General features: G+C 52.6%; 10 protein-coding genes across 10 annotated transcripts; 6 read left to right on the forward strand and 4 right to left on the reverse strand.

Moving 5' to 3' along the window:
* Window positions 1-1,217: 1,217 nt before the first annotated feature.
* ColSpa_11458 (uncharacterized protein) lies at window positions 1,218-2,420 on the forward strand (the record flags this gene model as incomplete). The annotated part of the gene is made up of 3 exons (XM_049277670.1): window positions 1,218-1,261; window positions 1,487-1,947; window positions 2,044-2,420. 3 exons carry the CDS (start codon window positions 1,218-1,220, stop codon window positions 2,418-2,420), a joined length of 882 nt encoding a protein of 293 aa, XP_049133627.1.
* Window positions 2,421-3,923: 1,503 nt separating this feature from the next.
* Window positions 3,924-4,492, reverse strand: ColSpa_11459 (G patch domain-containing protein 8; the record flags this gene model as incomplete). The annotated part of the gene is made up of 2 exons (XM_049277671.1): window positions 3,924-4,424; window positions 4,484-4,492. The coding sequence occupies 2 exons, from the start codon at window positions 4,490-4,492 to the stop codon at window positions 3,924-3,926; spliced, it is 510 nt and encodes a 169-aa protein (XP_049133628.1).
* A 457-nt stretch (window positions 4,493-4,949) lies between these two features.
* On the forward strand, window positions 4,950-5,984 carry ColSpa_11460 (uncharacterized protein; the record flags this gene model as incomplete). The annotated part of the gene is made up of 2 exons (XM_049277672.1): window positions 4,950-5,163; window positions 5,392-5,984. 2 exons carry the CDS (start codon window positions 4,950-4,952, stop codon window positions 5,982-5,984), a joined length of 807 nt encoding a protein of 268 aa, XP_049133629.1.
* A 579-nt stretch (window positions 5,985-6,563) lies between these two features.
* On the reverse strand, window positions 6,564-6,863 carry ColSpa_11461 (uncharacterized protein; the record flags this gene model as incomplete). The annotated part of the gene is made up of 1 exon (XM_049277673.1): window positions 6,564-6,863. One exon carries the CDS (start codon window positions 6,861-6,863, stop codon window positions 6,564-6,566), a length of 300 nt encoding a protein of 99 aa, XP_049133630.1.
* Window positions 6,864-8,584: 1,721 nt separating this feature from the next.
* ColSpa_11462 (cellulose-growth-specific protein) lies at window positions 8,585-9,140 on the forward strand (the record flags this gene model as incomplete). The annotated part of the gene is made up of 2 exons (XM_049277674.1): window positions 8,585-8,737; window positions 8,805-9,140. 2 exons carry the CDS (start codon window positions 8,585-8,587, stop codon window positions 9,138-9,140), a joined length of 489 nt encoding a protein of 162 aa, XP_049133631.1.
* A 2,672-nt stretch (window positions 9,141-11,812) lies between these two features.
* On the reverse strand, window positions 11,813-13,222 carry ColSpa_11463 (Zuotin; the record flags this gene model as incomplete). Its single annotated transcript, XM_049277675.1, has 2 exons — window positions 11,813-12,838; window positions 12,929-13,222. 2 exons carry the CDS (start codon window positions 13,220-13,222, stop codon window positions 11,813-11,815), a joined length of 1,320 nt encoding a protein of 439 aa, XP_049133632.1.
* A 382-nt stretch (window positions 13,223-13,604) lies between these two features.
* On the forward strand, window positions 13,605-14,059 carry ColSpa_11464 (mitochondrial zinc maintenance protein 1, mitochondrial; the record flags this gene model as incomplete). Its single annotated transcript, XM_049277676.1, has 3 exons — window positions 13,605-13,659; window positions 13,721-13,897; window positions 13,950-14,059. 3 exons carry the CDS (start codon window positions 13,605-13,607, stop codon window positions 14,057-14,059), a joined length of 342 nt encoding a protein of 113 aa, XP_049133633.1.
* A 197-nt stretch (window positions 14,060-14,256) lies between these two features.
* On the reverse strand, window positions 14,257-15,482 carry ColSpa_11465 (pre-mRNA-splicing factor slt-11; the record flags this gene model as incomplete). The annotated part of the gene is made up of 2 exons (XM_049277677.1): window positions 14,257-15,276; window positions 15,345-15,482. 2 exons carry the CDS (start codon window positions 15,480-15,482, stop codon window positions 14,257-14,259), a joined length of 1,158 nt encoding a protein of 385 aa, XP_049133634.1.
* A 1,610-nt stretch (window positions 15,483-17,092) lies between these two features.
* Window positions 17,093-18,436, forward strand: ColSpa_11466 (sterol 3-beta-glucosyltransferase; the record flags this gene model as incomplete). The annotated part of the gene is made up of 4 exons (XM_049277678.1): window positions 17,093-17,305; window positions 17,387-17,433; window positions 17,480-17,801; window positions 17,861-18,436. The coding sequence occupies 4 exons, from the start codon at window positions 17,093-17,095 to the stop codon at window positions 18,434-18,436; spliced, it is 1,158 nt and encodes a 385-aa protein (XP_049133635.1).
* A 1,421-nt stretch (window positions 18,437-19,857) lies between these two features.
* ColSpa_11467 (quercetin 2,3-dioxygenase) lies at window positions 19,858-21,138 on the forward strand (the record flags this gene model as incomplete). The annotated part of the gene is made up of 2 exons (XM_049277679.1): window positions 19,858-20,232; window positions 20,380-21,138. 2 exons carry the CDS (start codon window positions 19,858-19,860, stop codon window positions 21,136-21,138), a joined length of 1,134 nt encoding a protein of 377 aa, XP_049133636.1.
* Between the last annotated feature and the right edge of the window lie 28 nt (window positions 21,139-21,166).

Consider the following 21,166-nt stretch of genomic DNA (forward strand, 5'->3'; position numbering starts at 1 on the left):
TGGTCGATGGCCTGAGCTCTCACGTCTAAAGCGCCTAGGCCCTGGACAAAGGTTTCTCATCTCATATTACCTAACATTCCCTCGGCCAAAGTAGAGGAGGGGTGTTCGCTCATGCATCTTACTTTTTCTCAACTCAAACCCCCAAACCAAGAGGCATCACATCGTATCTAAAATCCGGTGTCGGCTTCTGTATGAGGCACGTCCCTTCTTTGGTCGCCAATACTCATTCATCTGACGAGGCTTAATTGCCCATGAATCCCCCTACTTGAGCCACGTCGACTGAGGAAATAACCACACCCTAATCGAGTAAAAAACAGGTCTCCCGGGCTCGTTGCTCCGTTTGCCGCTGTCGCCGTTCACATACCAAATCATAGTTTGCAACCCTTCTTCATCTTCCATCATCCATCATCTCACCCAGCCATACATAGAGGGAGGAGGCGGCACGCACATGCACCCCACAGACCTTCCCTCGATAATGCACAGTATCTAACGTCCTTGGCCTGGGCTCTTAACCATTCTGTCGGCCTCGTACACTCCACATCTTCCATCCCCGTCTACCTCTGCATTATCACCATCCATTCGCGTCGTTACTCACTCGCACTCGGCCCGTGAACTCATCAACGACACAATAATAACCCATTGGTCTCGCCTGCGCCGCTCGGCTAGCGAGACTATTCATCCAGGGCCCTGCAGCATTCGTTGGGACCTTACTTTGGCGAATCGCCGCCCTGACCCGACAGCCTACAGACACACCTTGCCACATACCACCGGAGAACACACGTCTAGCACACTGCAGTGCCGTGTGGTCGTTGCCGCTTTCCAACATGGAGTCAGATTCCCGGTCCGCGGGCCCCGAGGACCAGGGCCTTCGTCGAGCTGTATGTTCCTTATCCAGAATGTCCTGAGTCGCGCCGTCTTACCAGTCAAGAATTGTCCATTGGAAATACGTACTGACGTTGGCTCTTCCTCGTTTAGTGTGATCAATGTCGCACCCGTAAAGTTGGTGGCCCCGTTCGTCCTTGTGCTTGCTGCCCCATCAATCCCAAAGGACGCCATATCTGGCTATACCCCCACTAGCCAAAGATTATCGTATCCTTACACCTCCTTTTTTTTTCGTCGCAGAGGAAGCGTCTTGTATGATATTGAGATTATGGCTTGGCTGACAAGAGGCCTTCCCTTGGCCTTGTGTTGCAGATTCGTTGTGATAAGAGCTCGCCATGTTCCAACTGTCGCATTACACAGCGTCCCTGCAGCTCCAACGGTGTTGGTCAAAAGCCAAAAGAACAAAGGCATCGAGTGCTCATATCACTCCAATAGTACGCTGCTCACCCTCCATCCGCTTTATCTTCTGACGCCTCACCCTACACCCCTTCATCCCGTATGGCAGCAGGATTTTGCTGGTTTTATAGCTGCCGGCTAACAGTCCTTTACCATATCATACGCTTGGTAGGGAGAGACGCTGACATGTATGGCCTGCTTTTTACAGTGAAAAGAAGATTGACCTGATCGAGGAACGTCTTTCCAATATCGAAGAGTTGCTGCGGAGTCTCGCAAACAATCCTCAGAGCATTGGTAGCTCTTCATGGGACGCCAGCAGGGTCAGGCACGTAACGCCTTCGGCATCGACTGTTGGAGATGTCTCCATTTTGACCCAAGACGGCGCAGACTCGGATTCCGCCTTCGAGGGCGACCTCTCACTCACCGCCCATACCATGTTTGCCAGCGAGTTCATCGAAAACGCTGTGCAGAGAACTTCGCTCGAAGACGTCCCGCCCAACATGCACGCAGCACTCTCCTCCCTACGTCAGATTGTCGCTATGCAATCCAAGACCTCCTCCACTCGAGAGTTCCGCTTTCGTACCCAACAGCCACTACCGCCGGGAGGCTTGACTGAGCTGCCTATGCCGCCTATGAATGCTGTTGTCGCCCTGCTCAAGCACATGAAAGGTGTGTTTCTGTCACTAGTGTGCGACAATCCGGTACCGGCTAACATGATGGCAGTCTCTCCCCCAAGCATATTCTCGCTTGCATGTTCGTTTCTAGACGTTGATGATTTAGCCGAGCTCTGCCGAAGGGTCTATTTCTGTACTGACAACTTTGCGGACACAACGTTCATCATTGTGAACGGCGCGCTCTTCTACCTCTTCATGGAACAGGCATACCTTGCGCCCGACGCGACTGCTCGAGAAGAGTTTGAAAGGTATCAGCACATGTGCCAAAGCAACCTGGAAACGGCCCTAGCCTGCTTGCCCCTCATGCTGCCCGCTAAAATTGAGAGCATTGAGGCTTTACTCTTGGCCGTATGTGGCGTGCTGCTTATTACAATTCTGCTCCTCAGCGCTAACGAGACATCAGGCCGTGTATTCTGTAGACGTATCGAAAGCATCCCTCGCATGGCTCTTCACCTCCACTGCTGCTAATCTATGCCAAACACTTGGCTACCACCGCGTTTCACAGGTCAGAAGCGAAAGCGCCGGCCCCAGAGACATTAAACCCCTTTTGTTTTGGCATGTTTATATGCTGGACAAGACTCTCTCACTTAGGACAGGCAGGGCGTCTGTCATACAGGACTGGGATGTCACCTTACCCAGGAGAGTCGACAACACAATGGTCGCAGATCCTTGGGGGGCCATTATTACAACTTGGATCAAACAATCCGAAATCGAGCACCGCGTTTACGAGCAATTGTCCGTAGTATTCCCCTTGCTCACAACACACGCCAAGGGGCTGACACCATAATAGATACAGCCCGCTTGCCCTGAACCTATCTCAAGAAGAACGGATCGAAACCGTACGGCGGTTGGAAAGCGAACAAAAGGCTATTATGGCCGCTGCATCCCATGTGCGGGAGCAAGTTCTCTTTGGTCTTAAAGCTTTGAATGCCTCTTCCATATTACAGATACACCTAAGGGGCGACGAGTTGACCTTCCAGTCAACCATGACCTTGATCTATAGAGCACTACCAGCACCAGAAGGCTCGCCGACTCGGTTTAACCAGGAGTGTATTGATACAGCACGATTCGCCATGCGGCTGCATCTTGAATGCATGCAGCAAATCGCTGAAGAGGGGCGACACCTCAAGGCAGTCTACGTCCACTGGTAAGAGCCACATCGTTCCAGCGTAACGCTTCGCCATCGCAGCTATCCCGACTGATCAAACTAGGGCTATTCTTCTTACCCCATTCACGCCTTTTTTCGTCCTTTTCTGTCACGTCATCGATACATCGAACGCCGATGATCTCAGACTTTTGAGTGAGTTTGTGGCCTCTCTCAGACCCGCCTGTGCACTGTCAGAGCCTGTCGAGAAGCTACACCAGCTCTGTTCAATGTTGTGCAACGTAGCGACGCTGTACATGGAAAGCAAGTCACAGCAGTCGGACGAACGCGGGCCCATCAATGACGAATTTGACGTATACTTGAGTGCGCTGGGATTCCCACCAAATGAATACCCGGCTCAAGGAATGGATACTAGCGATATGTCCCAGCCTACTTTGCAGACTGCTCAGCTAGGCAACTGGTTTTCGGGCAGTCAGTATATGATGGGACTGCTTGAAGAGGACCTGTCCCAGTTCAACTAACTTGTTTGTGGAAGAAAGCAAAGCCAGAGTTCGACTTTGCCCTTGGTCCATGCCATAGATAGCTTCAATAGACTTTTGCCGCAGCAGGTTGAGCATCTGCATCCTCTCCAGTCACATGACTGAGCCAGGAGTGGCCGACCCAAGATAATAATATCATGGCTGGCTAGACGCCCACGCGGTCCTGAGAAGAACAAAAAGCTCTGCAACTTCTCGCCTTATTTCTCTCAATTCAATACTCCATCGCGGTGTCTCGAAGCCGGATCAGCTGAGTGAGCGCTAAGAGTTAGCAAGTTCGTAGTTCGGAACCTTGCCCAGTAAGTAGCTTGCAGATTTGACACCGAAATTTCAATCAGTCGGACGTCGTGGGTCGTAGACTTGGTATCCCTCATCTTCCGTATCGCTTTCAGCGGTTGTGCCCTGTTCGCGTGCATTCGCAAGCCTGTCTGCCTCCAGCGCTTGGCCAATTCTTGACTTTGGCGTATCTGGCGCAGATGCAGCCAGGACGTCGGCCGGGGCAAAGGCCGACTTGAAGCCCGATTTCTTGAAGCCACCTTTCTTGAACCCTCCTGTAGGGGCGGCCTGTTGCGGCTGTTCGTTGGAGGCGAGCTTGATACTGACAAGCCCGTCGGCCTTGGCTTCGGCTTTCCGGGCTCGGGCGCCGGCATTCGGATCGCGAACCATGGCCTTCATGTCTTTAAGGCGCTGTTTATGACTATGGTCATAACTGCTGAGATGTGCCTCATAGTCGTTCATACGCGAATAGCCCTTGGAGCAGAGGCTGCAGTAGAAGGACTGGAGAGCTTCGCGGGCTGCAGCGGTCTGCGCCGGGGGCAGTGTTTGGTGGCGCTGCGCGTTGAGGCTGATTAGAGTCGTGACACTAAGTGTACAAACGGTTGTTAACTTACCGGAGGCATCGTGGCCGGATATCCTGGTTGTGTCTAATTGATGTAGGCTGGTCGTGACGATTGACAAGAGGCATTGTAGGTCAGCAGCAGCTGGGACTTGGGCTCAAGCCGTAGGAACGGTTCGCCCGATGATCCGCCCCCAGATGGCAGGAATGAGCCGCGTTCCATAACGAGTCTAGTGCGGCTCTCCGCTTAGCATCCGACCCACCCATCTGCAGCCTCAGACGTGGAAACGACCAGATGCTTGCCGCTCCTTGTTACTGCAACCTATGACGTGCTGAGGAATGGTCAGCTGTGCAGTCGACGATTTGAGTGTACTCAGACAACCTCCTGCGGATGCTTGACGTGCAGTATTTTTTTGTTGTGACACAACCAAGGAACCAATCGAACCGACATTTAAGCCACTACCAACAGTCTCTTATTGTGCTTGCGCAGAAGCCGAAGACAAGAAGCGCCGGCGTTCGCCATGGAGTCCAGATCTCTACAGTCGAAGCCGTCAGAAGAAACGCTCGTATCGCTTCTACAACTAGACCCATCACCTATTGAGACACCGCCGGCCGACACCGAGAAAGACCTTCCTCCCCTGCCGGAAGATGCGCTCGAGGATAGCACTGGCTCACTCAGATCGACCTCTTCAGCCCCCGGCTTGAGTGGGAGCGGTCATAGTGCCATCTTCTACCGTATGTTCCTACAGCAGTCCACTCATCCTTGTATTGGATCTTGTCTTAAACTGACCATTATGCAATTGCCAGTTACGCGCATACAAAGGTTCTCTTCCTACCTAATCCCCGTGTTTACGTCGCTTCATGTTGCCAACACTTCGATAATACCCCTGATTGCACGCTCCGTTCCGGCTTCTGAGACGTACCTGTTACTGTCCCGAGAGATATACCAAACATCGCTCACAGAACCCCTTCTTGTGGCATTGCCCATTGTCGCACACGTCGCTTCCGGCATCGCGCTCCGTCTTGTTCGCCGGTCGCAAAACCTTAAGCGTTATGGCGGTAATACACCAGGCATGTACGCCTTGTATCGCGCTCAGACTGGCAAAAGCTCTCGGTCTTTGACGTCCAACAGTACCAATTCGGCCGGCCGCATTTGGCCACCCGTTAGTTACATCTCCATATCTGGCTATGTCTTCACGGCACTCCTCGCTGCCCATGTGGGTATCAATCGTCTACTTCCGCTCTATGTCGAGGGTGACAGCTCCAACATTGGCTTGGCTTTCGTTTCACACGGGTTTGTCCAGCACCCTTTTGCATCATGGCTCGCCTACACCAGTCTGCTGACGGTGGGTTGCGGTCACATGATTTGGGGCGCAGCTAGGTGGCTGGGACTGGCACCGACAGCGATGGGATGGAGCGGTAGCGGCACCAACGTGGTCGACAAGAAGGTCCGGAAGCGCAAGAGGAGATCGTGGTGGGCGCTGCATGGTATTGCTGCGGCTGCGGCTGGCATTTGGGCAGCTGGCGGTCTAGGTGTCGTGGCAAGAGGGGCCTGACAGAAGGCTGGGTCGGCAAACTATACGATGATCTCTTCACTAGGATCCCCCTTTTGTGAAATTACCCGATTAGACGAGATACCGAGCGCATCGCATGATACCCAGAAGTCAGACTTCAGCACGTCAATCACACTTGTACTCTTCACCAGGCTAACGAAATTGTGTTCAATGTGGATCACTTTATGGAAATAACGGTCAGCTGGTCACTGGATTGCCACAGCTGTTGTTTACAAGCAATGAGTCGGCATGAACAACTGCCAGAGATGCAGTAGGATCGAGAAGAAAGGTGTAGTGAAATTTGTCAAGGAAAGTAACGGGTTATATCCCGCCGAAAACCCCATTAAACACGCCACTGGTACAACTATGCAAGCCCCCTCCTCTCTCATCCACAAAAGCAATGCCCCTTTAATCCGTAGTCCCACCTTCCGTCACTGCAAGCCAGGCTGAAAGCTGGTCAACTCTATGCATATGCCGACAGGGGAGCTATGAAGTAAAAGCGAAAGACGGTTGCGAAATCAATACCGCTGTGAGACTCATTCTGCTGGATACCGGGTGTTTTGGAGGTGGATCTGATATTGTCTAGTTGCCGTTGTTTCCTTGACCGGGAAAGAAACCACCGTTGAGCTGGGGGCATGCTTTTTGGGCCGCCTGAGCTGCCTTGACCAGGTCATTTTGGTCCTTGCAAGCCCCGGAGACGCAGTTGATCAATGAGTTGACATTTGCCTTTTGGCAATAGCAGTCCTTAATCTTGTCCTGCGCGCAGCCACTCTTCTGGATGTCATCGTTGACGCAGCTCTTGGCACAGTCGGGGACGTCGAGGCTGTCAGCAATGGCAAGGCCGGCGGCGGCAGCCAGAATGGCGAGGATTGAGGTCTTCATCTTGAAAATTGAACGTTGTTTTAATATAGGAGACCAGAGTTGGATGATAGTAATGGGTCGTTTGAAGGAATTCTCTTTTGAGTGGATGTTGAGTGAGTTAGGTAAATCCAACATCTCTCATTGGGATCATCTCAAGCACTTTATACGCTCGTTCTTGGGTTGGGCGCATTTCCGCAAGTAGGCCATGGCCCACGGCTCTTTTTCTTGACGTAATGGTTAGCATCCTCTCATCCTAAACTTTGCCATCGATTCCTTCGAGATGCCTAATTCGGGCCATACTGGTTGGATAACCAGGTCGTCGTCCGCGCAAGACAGTTGGTTAGGTTTGGCGGATTAACTGAGCGGGACCGCGTGTCCCCAAACCTTATCCGGGGCGCACTCAGTAAGGACCGAGGGTACCGTAGTAACGAATAACATCCAAGATGCTGCCTCAGTCCGTCAACTTGATGGACTAACTCCAACGTCCAAGTTAATAATCAACTTGTTTTATTCTTGGCTTGGCGATACGCGTCCAATCGCAACAGCTGTCGTTCCTTGGCCCATGCTAGTGTTCACGTCAAAGAGCACCCCGCTATGTGGCTTGCATGACCGACTCAACGTCAAGGGACGAGCCGTTCGGTCGAGGCACAGACCTGAACTTTGTTCGCTTTGAGCCGCAGTGCGGGCTGTGCGGTTACGTATGTTGGCAGGCCAAACTGCAGAGTCGGGTCAAAGCCACACGGGCAGATGAGTGAGCACACAACGGCGGTGCATCTTCGTGAGCATCGCTTGCGGCCTAGCCGGCGTGTTCGTGTACTGAGTCACCTTCGAGACCTTTTCCAAAGTCAGTGCTGGTGGAACGGACTCTGTAGGCTTTGTTCTGTGCATCCGTTCGACGATCGTCGAGTCGTATGGGTAATCTTGGCTTTACCCTGATTAGCCTATATCGCCTACCAGCGGTACGCGCCCTCTAGTTGGCATATGACCATCACTACGATGAGACGGATGCATTTCCAGCGGCAAGTTTTCCGGCGGTGCCAAAGCTATTCTGCAATAGGGTTTGATGACATTCCGTCACGTTTCATTCGGAACCTCGAACACCGCACAGCAAGTTAGTACGGGTTTGGGGGCCACGGTGCCGTCGAATGAATGAACACACTAATCTAAAGGCTTCGGAACGGTATTCCACAAGTTTCGTCCCAGAATCTTTCATTCCTTGGCATGGTTATTCTCTTCACCCGCTTTCAAGGCTAGCCAGCATGACTTGGCTTATGTTAGGGGTATTGATACCCCAAACTTCCCCTTACAGCTTTCGAGTATCGACAAGAACGGTTCATAGCATCGATTCGCAGTATGAAGAGCCAACCATCACACGCTTCGATGGACTACTTGCTGTCACATTCAATCAATGATCAACTCAACCAGACCTGCGTGATAGGCTCTCTCTGTAGCGTAGCTTCCACGGCCCATTCCCCGAGGGAGTACCAACTCACGATTGGCTGACAATATACTACCTTAATCTGTTTTGCCAGCATTAAATGCCGTCACAAGGTGTGGTCCATATATTGTCGAGCCAGCAGCTCCGACCTAAGTGTGACGAGGTTAAGAAGCCACTAGATGTAGTCCAGGAATGTATGTATAAAATGGCCGCGTATCTGAGTATTCGCTGTGAGAGTTCTGGATGAGTGTTCGTAGTGTGTTGTTCCTAGTAACAGAACCCACCATTCCACTTTCATTTTACGATGTTCCTACAAACACTAACCCCTTTGCTCGGCCTGGTCGTCGTTGCTGCCGGCCATGGCGCGGTGACGAGCTACACCATCGATGGCAAGAACTATCCAGGATATGAGGGCTTCGCGCCCGCAACTTCGCCACCGACAATCCAACGACAATGGGTATGTTTAGGATCATCATTGGGAACAAAGGACCTGCCACATTGACACATCAATTTGCTTATCTTAGCCTGACTATAATCCTACCATGACCGTCAACGACATCAAGATGCGCTGCAACGGTGGAACTTCGGCGCCCCTGACGGCCAACATCAAGGCTGGTACTAACGTCACGGCAAACTGGAAGCAGTGGACGCACGCTCAGGGCCCTGTGATGGTTTGGATGTACGACTGCGGTAGCGACTTCAAGAGTTGCGCCGGCGATAAGCAAGGCTGGTTCAAGATTGACCAGATGGGCCTTTGGGGCAATAACCTCAACAGCGAGAACTGGGGACTGCCATCGTCCTTAAGCAGCTCAAGTGGTCTAGCAAGATCCCAGGCAACATCAAACCCAGAAACTACCTGATCCGTCATGAGCTGCTGGCTCTCCACCAGGCCAATACTCCGCAGTTCTATGCCGAATGTGCCCAGCTTGTTGTCGAGGGCAGTGGAACTGCTCAGCCTCCATCGTCATTCTTGAAGAGCATCCCAGGTTACGCTCCTCAAAATGATCCTGGAATCACCGTATGTTGGCTTAATAACACACCTTTCTCGATGAGTTACCATCCTTGGAGACTAACATGGTATAATTCAGGTCGACATCTATCAAGGAAAACTGACGTCTTATACCTCGCCGGGGGAGGAATCTGGTCTGGATTCCAGTAACAGACTTCGCTAGGCTGTGCTTTCGAGAGACCTAGGGAAATAGCTCTTTACTCGTCGTCATGGACTTCACTTGTTTATTTGAAAAGTCGCTGCTTGCTCTGAATTGACTGATTGAAAGCCTGCCGCAATCACATCTCCTGTCGACATGGTTTTTAGAGTCGGGTTAGAATCAGGAAAATGCGAGGTGACTGTTCCACTTGTGTATGGAACATAGAAGCCGCGGAAAGCCATATCTGTGCAACTTCCTAGAGGGGTATCCTACTCATATCGCAAACAAGCTTAACCTCCCAATATCTGTTCATGATTTTGAAAGCTCTTCGCTTCTGATGCTCGCAATTCCCGCGTTTCTCATCACGTCTATCAATGATTGTTCTTCAAGTGACCTGACGTGCTGTCCCCTTGGGCCTTTCGTACAACCTCATCCACGAACCGAGCCTGCACAAGGACCCGGTCCTCCGTAGTTGTCCGCGTCATCCGTCCTTGCAAAGACAATGCCGGGACGGCCCTTGGGACAAGAGTCGTTCTTATTCGGACCAGCAGATCCATGGATAATGGAACACTCAGGGGTAAAAGATTCCTCGGCTATGTATAACCAGCCATTGCACCCGTCATGAGTTGATTGGTGACATATGGTGCAGCATTCCTCAGCGGTATTAGCCGTGTGCAGGTTGAAATCCCAGCCACCTAGACTCTGATCGATGCCAATCCAATTGACGGCCTTGACGAACTCTGATTTGACGCACTCGGGAGGCTATATTACCAGCGTGGTTAGCAACTTGGATATGGTACAGCAGGCCTCTAATGGAGGACTTGTTACTCACCGGACCCAAAGTCGAGGAAGGATATAGAATACTTGAAGAGGATGCGGATGTGGCAGGGGGGCAAACGGTGCTGATGAGCTGGTGGCGATCTCGATGTTTCCACGGTCATGGCTTCGATTAGCTGTGGTAGTCATGATGACAATAGGAATCACAATGGCTAAAACGAGCAATCCAAGGCAGATGCAGACCATCGTTCTCCAATTCCAAAGGCGCGAGCGGCGCTCTGCTTTAGAGTGGCTTGTCTGTCCTCCATCGTTCCGAACGTCAATTCCTTGACCTGGATCAATAGGTCTGACATCGTTGGTACCGTCGTTTCCAGTTAAAATGTTGTTCATCGGAATATGAACGGCCTCGGGTGCTGAATGAACCATGACCTCGGGTGCCGGGTTGGTTTCATGCTCTGTCCAAAGGGGACCCCTGGGGAACCCATCCATGTTCGACATGACCTAGAAGATTCCCAGTTGAGAGTTCGAGGTAATAATAGACCAGGAGTCTGCCAGAATGATGATGATGATCTTGACAACAATAATGGCTGCTGTAAGGCGAGGAGATGTAGTTTGCCGGGGCGTTGAGCCCATGTAATGTTGCAGTAACAAGTGAAATCAAAGGAACGTCCACAGTAGACGAGTTTTGCAGGCGTTGGTAATGTAAAGTAGGTTGAGATCCGAGGGGCTTTACAAAATCACAGAACATTAGGTAGACAATGTTTGCTTGCCAGGCGAGACAAGCACGGAGGAGGTCGGCGGTAACTGTAACTTCCGCTGTTGTAACCAGTCTACGTGGAAATGACTTCTCTGGTTTGTAGGCAGGCGCAGTATTGAAACTTGAGTGACTCCACACTGAGAGGGGAAGAGCGATGGGATGGGTTCGCATACCTCCTTCCTTGCTAGGTGCGCCCCTTCCTGTGTCGTTTCCTTGCCTCCTTAACAACTCGTTGAAGAAGCCACAATACCCTCACTTCACTCTCACTTCAAAGAAAGAGCCATTGTATTCCTCCGCGGTCACATCGAGCAATATCGTGCTTTACATCAGTCTGCCTCGAGTCCGCAGAACAACTAAGAGCACGCCATAGACACCATTGGACCAAAAACATATGACTACATGTATCCAACACATACCAAGCCAGAGACATCGGGACTTGTTTCCGCTATTACGTACGAGTGATGAGGTCAACCGCCTGTTATTTGGCCTTACTGTTGCATCTAGTACCTACCTAATCTTCACCTACTGTACAACGTTTGTCTTGAGTAATTGGTATTACCCGGCCTAGAACAAACCTATGATGACTTTCATCGTTCTACACAGCGAATTCGAGCCCGAGCAACTCCCCTATACCCCAAAGAAAATCGGTTGACTTTTACTTTTAGGGGGGATGGAATCCTGAAGGGCCGAGCAAGGAAGGTGCTGAAATATGGTTCATCATTGAAAGCCGCCTTCGATTCGTCTACTCTATTGCCTTCCGACGGGTCATACGCCTGTATCCCCTTCCATCATGAGCTAGTTGTGTCATATCTCCATAGACTTTTTCTATACTTGCTGAAATGGCAGCCCCTTACTGAACCAAAGACTTGGCGTCTCCCTCCTTGAGCTTGCCAGCGCCAACGAGTCTCTTGACCTCCTCGCTCCAAACACCCTTGATCTCATCGGCAACCTTGAGGCCGTTCAGCTTGCCAGCCAGCGCCGCAATCTCATCAGGGTCAATCTTGCCCTGGACGAGCTCAACATCACCGAGGACTATATCGATTGTGGCTGCCGAAGGCTCACCAGACGCAAAGTAGTTGGCGTCCTTGACCGAGCCCTTGAGCACACGCTTGTTCTTCTTGACAGCATTTTTGGCCGCCTCCTTAGCCTTTTTGGATGCCTCTCGGTCGACCTTTGCCTTCTCCTCCGCTTCCTTGGCAGCCTTCTCCTCGGCCTCCTTCTTGGCCTGAGCCTCTTCGAGAGCCTTCTTCTCGGCCGCCTCCTTTTCTAATCTCTTCTTGTTCTTGGCCGCGTTGGCTTCCTGTCTGAAGCGCTTGATGCGCTCGTCGCCGGCGGAGCAGTCGTCGAGCAACTTGCGGAGACGGGCGTTATCCTCGGCCTTCTTCTTCTTGCGTGCATTAGCATTCTTACGCTCCGTGTGACGCTTCTGATCACGGTTCTCATTGTCGTCGGGGACATCCTCGTCCAGGTACTCGAACGTTCGCCAGCTGTCGAAGTTGTACCAGAAGTTGTAAAACTCCTCGACCTCCTCCTTGGTAGATTTGTCATCGCCAAAAGCCGGCACCGGCTGGGTCTTGGAGAAGCGACCCTCAGCCTTGAATACGTTGCTCCACAGCTTATAAAAGTTGCCCTTAGCGAGCTGCTTCTTGGTGGGAGGGTCGACATCGGCCTTCTCATCGACCGAATCGTACTGTTGGCGCTTGGTGGGATCCAAAAGAACCTCGGTGGCCTTCTGGATGCACTTGAAGAAGTTGTCATCATCGACAATACCAGCGGCGGCTTTCTTGTCGGGGTGGTGTTTGAGGACCTTCTTGCGGTGGGCGCGCTTGATCTGGTCCTCCGTAGCCTTCCAGCGATACTTGGTGAGTCCGAGGACCTGGTAATGGTCTTGGTTCTAGATGTACAACACGTCAGTCGTGATCTTATATGGGCGTAACAGCTTATGCAGCGAGGGTCACCCGCTTACCTTCCAGTCCTTGGCGTCACGCTGAAGCATCATGGGGTCCTCAGGCTCACTGATCTCGCCATCATCTTCGTTCTCGACCTTCTTGGCAGCCTCCTGGGCCTGAATACGGTCATCCTCGGAGAAGGTGCGCTTGTGACGGGCCCGGCGGGCGTGGGCCAGGAAGTGAGGGCCAACGGGCTCCAGGCTGCGCTGTGTGGCGGCAGCAACCTGTCCGACAGCCTTGAAGTCCTTTTCGGCAGACCAGCCCTCAGGGAGAGCCGGCAGAGCGTGTGCGACAACAGTTGCAGAAGCCATATCGAAAATGTTCGAATTATTTGGCTAGATGAGGATCGCAACTTTCGAGGGTTAATGGACAATGGAGGGACGTCGTCCAAGGGAAGAAAAAAAAATACAAGAGCGTGGGGCATAATTTTTTTTGGACTAGGGGTGTGATAGTGCAGAAAACACAGGGGTGTGTACTTAGACACACTGTTGTCGGGAGCTTTTCATGTCTTCTTTTCTTTGAAGCCACGCCACGGCAGCTGTTCACACCACGTCGAGCCTCTCTTGACCCCTTCTGGCCACTGTACTATTCCTTACTACACCGTTATCGCTTCCCAAACTTACAGAACAGACTGAATATTTCAAACCCCTCGTGTACTACCCGTGGGTTTTCAGACGGTTCACAGCATTCATTATGTCCCTGCCTGCGTATCGACACCTCTGGCGCGCTGCGAGAATTGCCTTCAAAGGTATGGGGCACGCTCCGTTGTTATAACCGCAATTGCTGACTGACAACGGCATTGTCTTTAGGCGACGATCGCGTTCTCACAGCTGCAAAGCAGCAGATTCGTCAAGGCTTCAGGGACCAAGCCAACCTCGCACCGACAAACCCGGCCTACGACCAAGCCATCCAAAAAGCCGAAGACATTGCCAAGATCCTTAGAGAAAATGTCGTTCAAGGAAAACAAGACGAGTCTCAAATTTACAGTGAGTTACACCGTACTTAAGATGCTACCTACAATTTCTTGCCATACTGAAGAGTACCTCTCAGAGTTGCGCATTCACGAGGACACCGAGCGGGGCGATAATGATTCTGTCAAGATAGCCGGCAGCGGCAAAGCTATTACGGGTGGGTGTGGCTGCAGCTGAAGGACTAGAAGAGTCCGAGGCTGAAGGCCGTGTAGCATAGTAGAGATGGTGGTAACTTTGTATAACAAATCTTATGATACCCTGACAAACGATATGGCTTTTTCACTCAATCCCAGGTTCCGGTCGTCATTTCCAGGCGATCCTTAATAACCCCTCAACTCCATATGAAATGCATCTGCTTCCCTCGTCCATCAATATTAATCGCCTTGAAGACTAGCGTACTTCGGACCATCATCTGCACCCGGGGGTGGCGCAACCACCGGTGCAGCCGACGATTGAGCATCGTCTCCAGCGCCAGAGCCACTGGTGATCTGTTTTTGCCCACCCTTCCCGTCTCCCCCCCGTGCGCCTCCCCGTCCTCGTCGAGCGTCCATGAGCATTTGTGACCGCTGCTCCTTATCCATGGTGCCGATGGCCTTGGGAACGCCCCAACGAACACGCAAAGGGCATCCTGCGATCACAGCTCGACCATGACACGCCGCGGCGGCCTTCTCAGCCGCCTCCCTTGTCTCGTAGTTGACGAACGCGCAGTGCGACATATGGGAGCAAACCAAGCTCTTGATCTTGCCGTGCGCCTTGAAGAACTCGCGAATCTTGTGCTCAGGCAGGTCATCTTCGACGCCGGTGATAAAGAGGGACATGATGTTGTTGTCGGCTGGTGGCATCCAGTCCTGCGGCCCAGGAGGCAACTGGGCAGCACTTGGGAAAGCCTGCTTCGATCTGCCTGGCCTGGCTCCAGCTGCTGCTGCGGCCCTCGAATCCCGTGTCCGGATCGGACCTGGTCCACCAACACCGGCACCCACAGCGGGATTACCGCCGAGCCCACCACTGGAGCTTGCACCTGTTTGAGCCTCGTTGTCAAGGCCTTCAACGGGCCGGCCTTTTCGAAAGTAAGGCTTGCTTGCCGCTAACCTTCGCAAAAGTTCTCTGGCCTTCTCATCCGTCTTCTCGTACTCTTCGACTCCTGCACGGCCTTCCTCAATAGCGCGCTCGTTGTTTTGTGCAAAGTATTCGCGGTTGATGTCGGATGACGGCCCCGGGGCCACCATCTTCAAGGCAGCATCGCGAACGACGATAGGCAGACCAAAGGAGAGATCCAGCATACATGCCTGGCAGCAGTTCTTGAGTCGCGCGCAGGTCAAACAGATGTTTGTTCGCTTCTTTCGGCCGTGGGCTCGATCGGCACTCCAGCTGAAGACAGTGAAAGGTCTCGTACACTGCAGCACCTCATATCAGTAGACAATTCTGGAGAGTAGCAAGGGCAAGGAAACAGAAAAAGACTCACCAGTTTGCATTCGGCACCATAGTCCTCCTTGAGCATCTTGACGTAGGGATTCTCGGGTAGGCAGTTTTCGCAAACGGAGGGGAAATCAGTCGACTCCCAACCTGAGCGATTCAGGTCCTGTTTAATTTGTGGTGGCATCACGCCTCGACGCCGCGAAACTCGCGGAGGCTGAAAGTCGGCAGAAGTCGTAAGATCGGAGGCTTGTGGAAGTGGACGGAGAAAGTGTTGTAGGGTTCTTTGGTATAACAAGCAAATATTCGTGATGCGGCTGATCAACCAGGGTTGGCGGCGGGCTGGGAATTGCCAACCAGATGGGCGGGCCTGGTTGCGCGAACGCGAAGGCAGAGGTCACATCAGTGGCGTAAAAAGCTGCTTATCTTCACGTGACGTGTGTGCCACACAGAGCGGCGACGGAGGCAATGCCACCGGTACGTACCGTAAAAAGGATATGGGCTTCAATGGGAACTATGCTTACTGTCCCCCCTACCAGCTGCTCGAAGTCTTGTTGATCTGGCATCACACTCGAGGGATCCGATGTCGGAATTTCAAGGCAAGTCTTCGGCTGGCTGAATATGGTGAGAGATATGACAGTTTGCAAGTTTGGGTGGAGTCGTATGCACTCTGCACGGTTTCATTTGAGCACACGACTGTAAAGATACAATAGTGCTGAGTACCAGCCTCAGGATAACTTGGCGATAAGACACTAGCTCTCACTACACCGTTACTAAGCTTGTGGCCACTACGAAGCTGTGAAGCTGAACATGCTTCACCGCAGCTTCAAGTTGAGCAAACTCGAGTGCCCGGCGATATGACGGCGCCGCCGTCTACTTAGTTCGGGCGAGTTGCGAACACTCAATATCTTGGGCAATCGGACAGTACCTGCTTATCCAGGCTATCGTATTGAGAACCAATACTTCAAGGAGCCTTAGCCTAATTGATGCCAACCTGGAAAGACTGCTAGTGTAATGAGGTTGTTGCGGTAATAGCTTGCGCTGCTACCAAACGACTGGCTGAGAGTGTTTCGAATTCGTATTCGGATTGGACTGCCCCTGGTCGATGTGCACATGTTTTCACTCAAGCCAGTGAATTCGATGTTCACCGCCTGCTCAACAAAGCTATGCGCTTCTATGCACTACCACGATTGGCCAATTGCCATGGACTAGACCCCGACTCAGGTCGATTTGCGGACCCTGCGTTATGAGACAGGTAGCTTGTCTCCCGCTTTTTTCCCTATTTTCCCACTCCTCTGTCCATGGGTGTCCGTTCTTACAGGTGTGGTTGTTGCATTTCTGCTGGTGGCAGTGGATCAAGCCCCCCTTGCCACTCTCGTGCTCAAGACCAGATCAGACTAGGTACTGTCTGTGTAGGTCGCCGCCAAGGGAATGGGAGACTGGGATTGAGGGACGCACGGGGAAATGGGCGTAGCCGTTGACACTGGAAATTGACATGGCCGTACCAAGACGCCCATGACCGCTGCCATCGCTGTCCCCTTTTCCTTCTTGGATGTAATTAATAAGAGATAAAAAAAATAAACCGACCATACCCCCCCGCCCTCTTGCGCCAAACATCTGACTGCCCATACTACCATCCTACCAACTTGATTATTCGGTTGTTTCCCCCTTCTCTCCTATCTCACTCCCTCCCTCTCTTTCACACAACACTCTCTCTCCGTACCTTTCACTTACCAAGTTGCTCTAACATTCAATTCTACAACTCCTCTTTCGTCGCGTCGCCAACTCAACGTAGCAATGGTTTCCTCAACGGCCTCCAATCTCGAGCGCGAGGATCACGCTCGCGATTCTCAGTTCAACAAGGCCCTGCACGGTAACAGTGCTAAAGCCGCTGGTGGTCTCGCCGCCATGTTCAGCAAGGGCCACGATGCTAAGCAGGCTGCTGTCGACGAGTACTTCAAGCACTGGGACAACAAGGCCGCCAAGGACGAGACCCCCGAGGAGCGCGCGGTGAGTAGTCTTGCCCGCTCGCGTCTGCGTCACCGCTGTCAACTCATGTGTGCCAAAAGCTGACGTGTGTACATGACCTAGGCCCGAACTGCCGAATACGCGACTTTGACCAGACAGTACGGGCTACGGTATCTCTATTATACTGGCGACACATTGCTAACGTGTAATTTATAGCTACTACAACCTCGCCACCGATCTGTACGAGTATGGCTGGGGCCAGTCCTTCCACTTCTGCCGCTTCTCCCACGGCGAGCCTTTCTACCAGGCCATTGCCCGTCATGAGCATTACCTCGCCCACCAAATTGGCATCAAAGAGGGCATGGGGGTTCTCGACGTCGGATGTGGTGTTGGTGGACCTGCGCGCGAAATCGCAAAGTTCACCGGCTGCCACGTTACTGGCCTGAACAACAACGATTATCAGATCGACCGAGCCACTCACTACGCTACGAAGGAGGGGTTGTCCGACCAACTTAAGTTCGTCAAGGGAGACTTCATGGTACGTAATGACCGGAAACTATCGGAGTAGAATTGGCATCTCTAACATGCGCTCTGCAGCAAATGTCTTTTCCCGACAACTCTTTCGATGCCGTCTACGCCATCGAAGCTACTGTGCACGCGCCCACCCTGAAGGGTATCTACAGCGAGATCTTCCGCGTATTGAAGCCTGGCGGTGTCTTTGGTGTCTACGAGTGGTTGATGACGGACCAGTACGACAACGACAACCTGGCCCACCGCGAGATCCGCCTGGGAATTGAGCAAGGCGACGGTATTTCCAATATGTGCAAGGTCTCGGAGGGTCTCGCTGCCATGAAGGCTGCTGGCTTTGAGATGCTCCACCATGAGGATCTCGCCGACAGACCTGACCCTATGCCCTGGTACTGGCCCCTATCGGGCGATCTCAAGTACATCCAGTCTGTATTTGATGTATTCACCATTGTGCGGATGACCAAGCTGGGGCGCTTCTTGATGCACAACATTGTTGGCGGCCTTGAGGCCATCAAGATCGCTCCTGCTGGTACCAAAAAGACGGCCGATAGCTTGGCATGGGCCGCCGACTGCCTTGTTGCCGGTGGCAAGGAGCACCTGTTCACACCTATGTATCTGATGGTTGGAAAGAAGCCCACCAACTAGGGGCCATTGCACGTTTGAGATACATGTAAGCCCAGCGACAAGGCACGAGGCGCCACCGCCAAATAGAGAAGAGGCCATGGCTTTGTTACTCGTCGTATGAGCATTTTATCAGTACCATAATTGTAATTAGAAAACGATTGCCACAGAGGGCTTAGATGAGGCGTCATGGGGGGACACTACCCAAAGGCTAGATGCATCGAACGATAATAAGAATCAAAGAAACGCTTACCATTGCGGAGTGGCCGCGTAGGGTGCTGTTGTCAATATGTGAAAATAAACTCTTTGAGGAGTTATGTTTGACCATACCTGTTACCCTCGGCGGAGTGTAATTGTCCGATTGGATTGTTGCTTATCCCTCATATGCTTGTTGATGGGCTAGATTGGGAACAAGAAGTTCAGCAGCGCGGTTAGGAGCTTGCTGGGTCTGCGCAATTTGTTCAGTCTGAGACATAACCAGCAACAGCCTTGCGCTCGACAGCTGTGCTGTTACAAAGTACACAAAGCCCACTTCAGATACTCGGGTGTCTTGAACTTGACAGGACTTTGCATTGGGTGGTTGAGAGCTTCAGGTGAACCAGATGTCCCAGCCACACACTCAGCATCGGAGAAGACTATCCTAGATGGACTTTACAAGAGGTATTCTTCACAGTGGCGGAACACAATAGCGGAACAAGCCTAAATCACCTCTGGCCTAATTCCCCTTTCCTTGTCCTCTGTTGGTTGCACTAAAGTGGGCTCTCTCTTCGGATGGAAACGGGTGGCAGTGGGTGCAAATTCCTAAAAGAAACGGAAAAGGTGTCTGATGGAGCTTCATGCACCTTGTGTTCAGAGCCAGAGCTTAAGCCCGACGCCGATACTGCCATACTGTGAAAGGCCGATAGGGACACACACTGCACGGGCAGCCAACACATCAGAGCCAGTCAAAACAGCCCAGGGCAGTGATGGGACCGGACGGAGCTTGTCGGGATTAGATCGGACCTGGAATTTGGCGCATCTTCGGACGGGGCAGGCTCCCTGAGATCCAACATGATTGGCTTGAAAAAAGACTCGGTCGATTATCTAATGTACAGGGACACCACCAGTCTCAAACGGGACTAGCGCAACGCCCAGGGCCTCCCCAACGCAGTTGTTTGGCAGCTCGCCGCAATTCAACGGACTCAACGCCCATAGAGCTAAGCAAAAAAAAAGCTGCGAAATCCCTCGACAGCTCCCGGTCGACTTTCTCATCCCTCTCCCTCCGACGCTCAACTTTCGTCGTTGGCCATCGTCAACCCCACCTCGAGGTCGCCCGTCTACCTCCATCCTCTTCCTTATTATCTCCGTTCTCTTCAACTCCCTCTTGGGATCATTACGCTTATCTCGCGTTGCGACCTCCGCGTCTTTAACACACACAACGACCCCCCGAAAACTCAATTCGCGCGATGTCCCGATTCCTCCGTCCCGCAGCCCGCCTGGCGGCTTCGTCCAGAGCTGCCGCTTTCCGCTCCTCCCCCGTTTCCCAGTTCGTCAGCCGACCCGCTGCCTTTACTGTGCAGTCAAGGACGTACGCAGACGCTAAGGGCACCAAGGACTACACTGTCCGTGAGGCTCTCAATGAGGCCCTCGCCGAGGAGCTCGAGGCCAACGACAAGGTATTCGTTCTGGGCGAGGAGGTCGCTCAGTACAATGGCGCGTACAAGGTTACAAAGGGTCTGTTGGATCGCTTCGGCGAAAAGCGTGTCATCGACACACCCATCACTGAGAGTGGTTTCTGCGGTCTTGCCGTTGGCGCTGCCTTGAGCGGACTGCACCCTGTGGTAAGTCACTCGGTCTCCAGTGCGCTTGTAACTTCCCCGGACCGGCCTATCGGCTCCTGAACCACCGTAATGGAATCAGTCAAATGCCGACCGGACCGTTCCGGGAGTATTTGGAGAATCACTACTCTAACCTGCGTCTCTTGCCAGTGCGAATTCATGACCTTCAACTTCGCCATGCAAGCCATCGACCAGATCGTCAACTCCGCCGCCAAGACTCTCTACATGTCCGGTGGTATTCAGCCATGCAACATCACCTTCCGTGGCCCCAATGGTTTCGCCGCCGGTGTTGGTGCTCAGCACTCCCAGGACTACTCAGCGTGGTACGGCAGCATCCCTGGTCTCAAGGTCGTTGCTCCCTGGAGCGCTGAGGACGCCAAGGGTCTCTTGAAGGCTGCCATCCGCGACCCTAACCCTGTCGTCGTTCTCGAGAACGAGCTCATGTACGGCCAGTCCTTCCCCATGTCGGAGGCTGCCCAGAAGGACGACTTTGTCCTTCCCTTCGGCAAGGCTAAGGTTGAGCGCACTGGCAAGGACTTGACCATTGTCACTCTGTCTCGCTGCGTTGGTCAGGCCTTGGTTGCTGCGGAGAACCTGAAGAAGAACTACGGCGTTGATATCGAGGTCATCAATCTGCGCTCCGTCAAGCCCTTGGACGTTGAGACCATTGTCAAGTCTGTCAAGAAGACTCACCGCCTCCTTTCCGTCGAGTCTGGCTTCCCCGCCTACGGTGTCGGCTCCGAGATTCTGGCACTGACAATGGAGTACGCCTTCGACTACCTTGACGCGCCTGCGCAGAGAGTCACGGGTGCTGATGTTCCTACCCCCTACGCACAGGGACTTGAGGAAATGAGCTTCCCCACTGAGCAGATCATTGAGAACTACGTCGCCAAGATGCTGCGTCTGTAAGAAAGTCATGTGTGGTGAAAGAGAGAAG

The sequence above is a fragment of the Colletotrichum spaethianum genome, assembly GCF_022836535.1.
Source record: "Colletotrichum spaethianum MAFF 239500 DNA, contig46, whole genome shotgun sequence".
NCBI classification, from domain to species: domain Eukaryota; kingdom Fungi; phylum Ascomycota; class Sordariomycetes; order Glomerellales; family Glomerellaceae; genus Colletotrichum; species Colletotrichum spaethianum.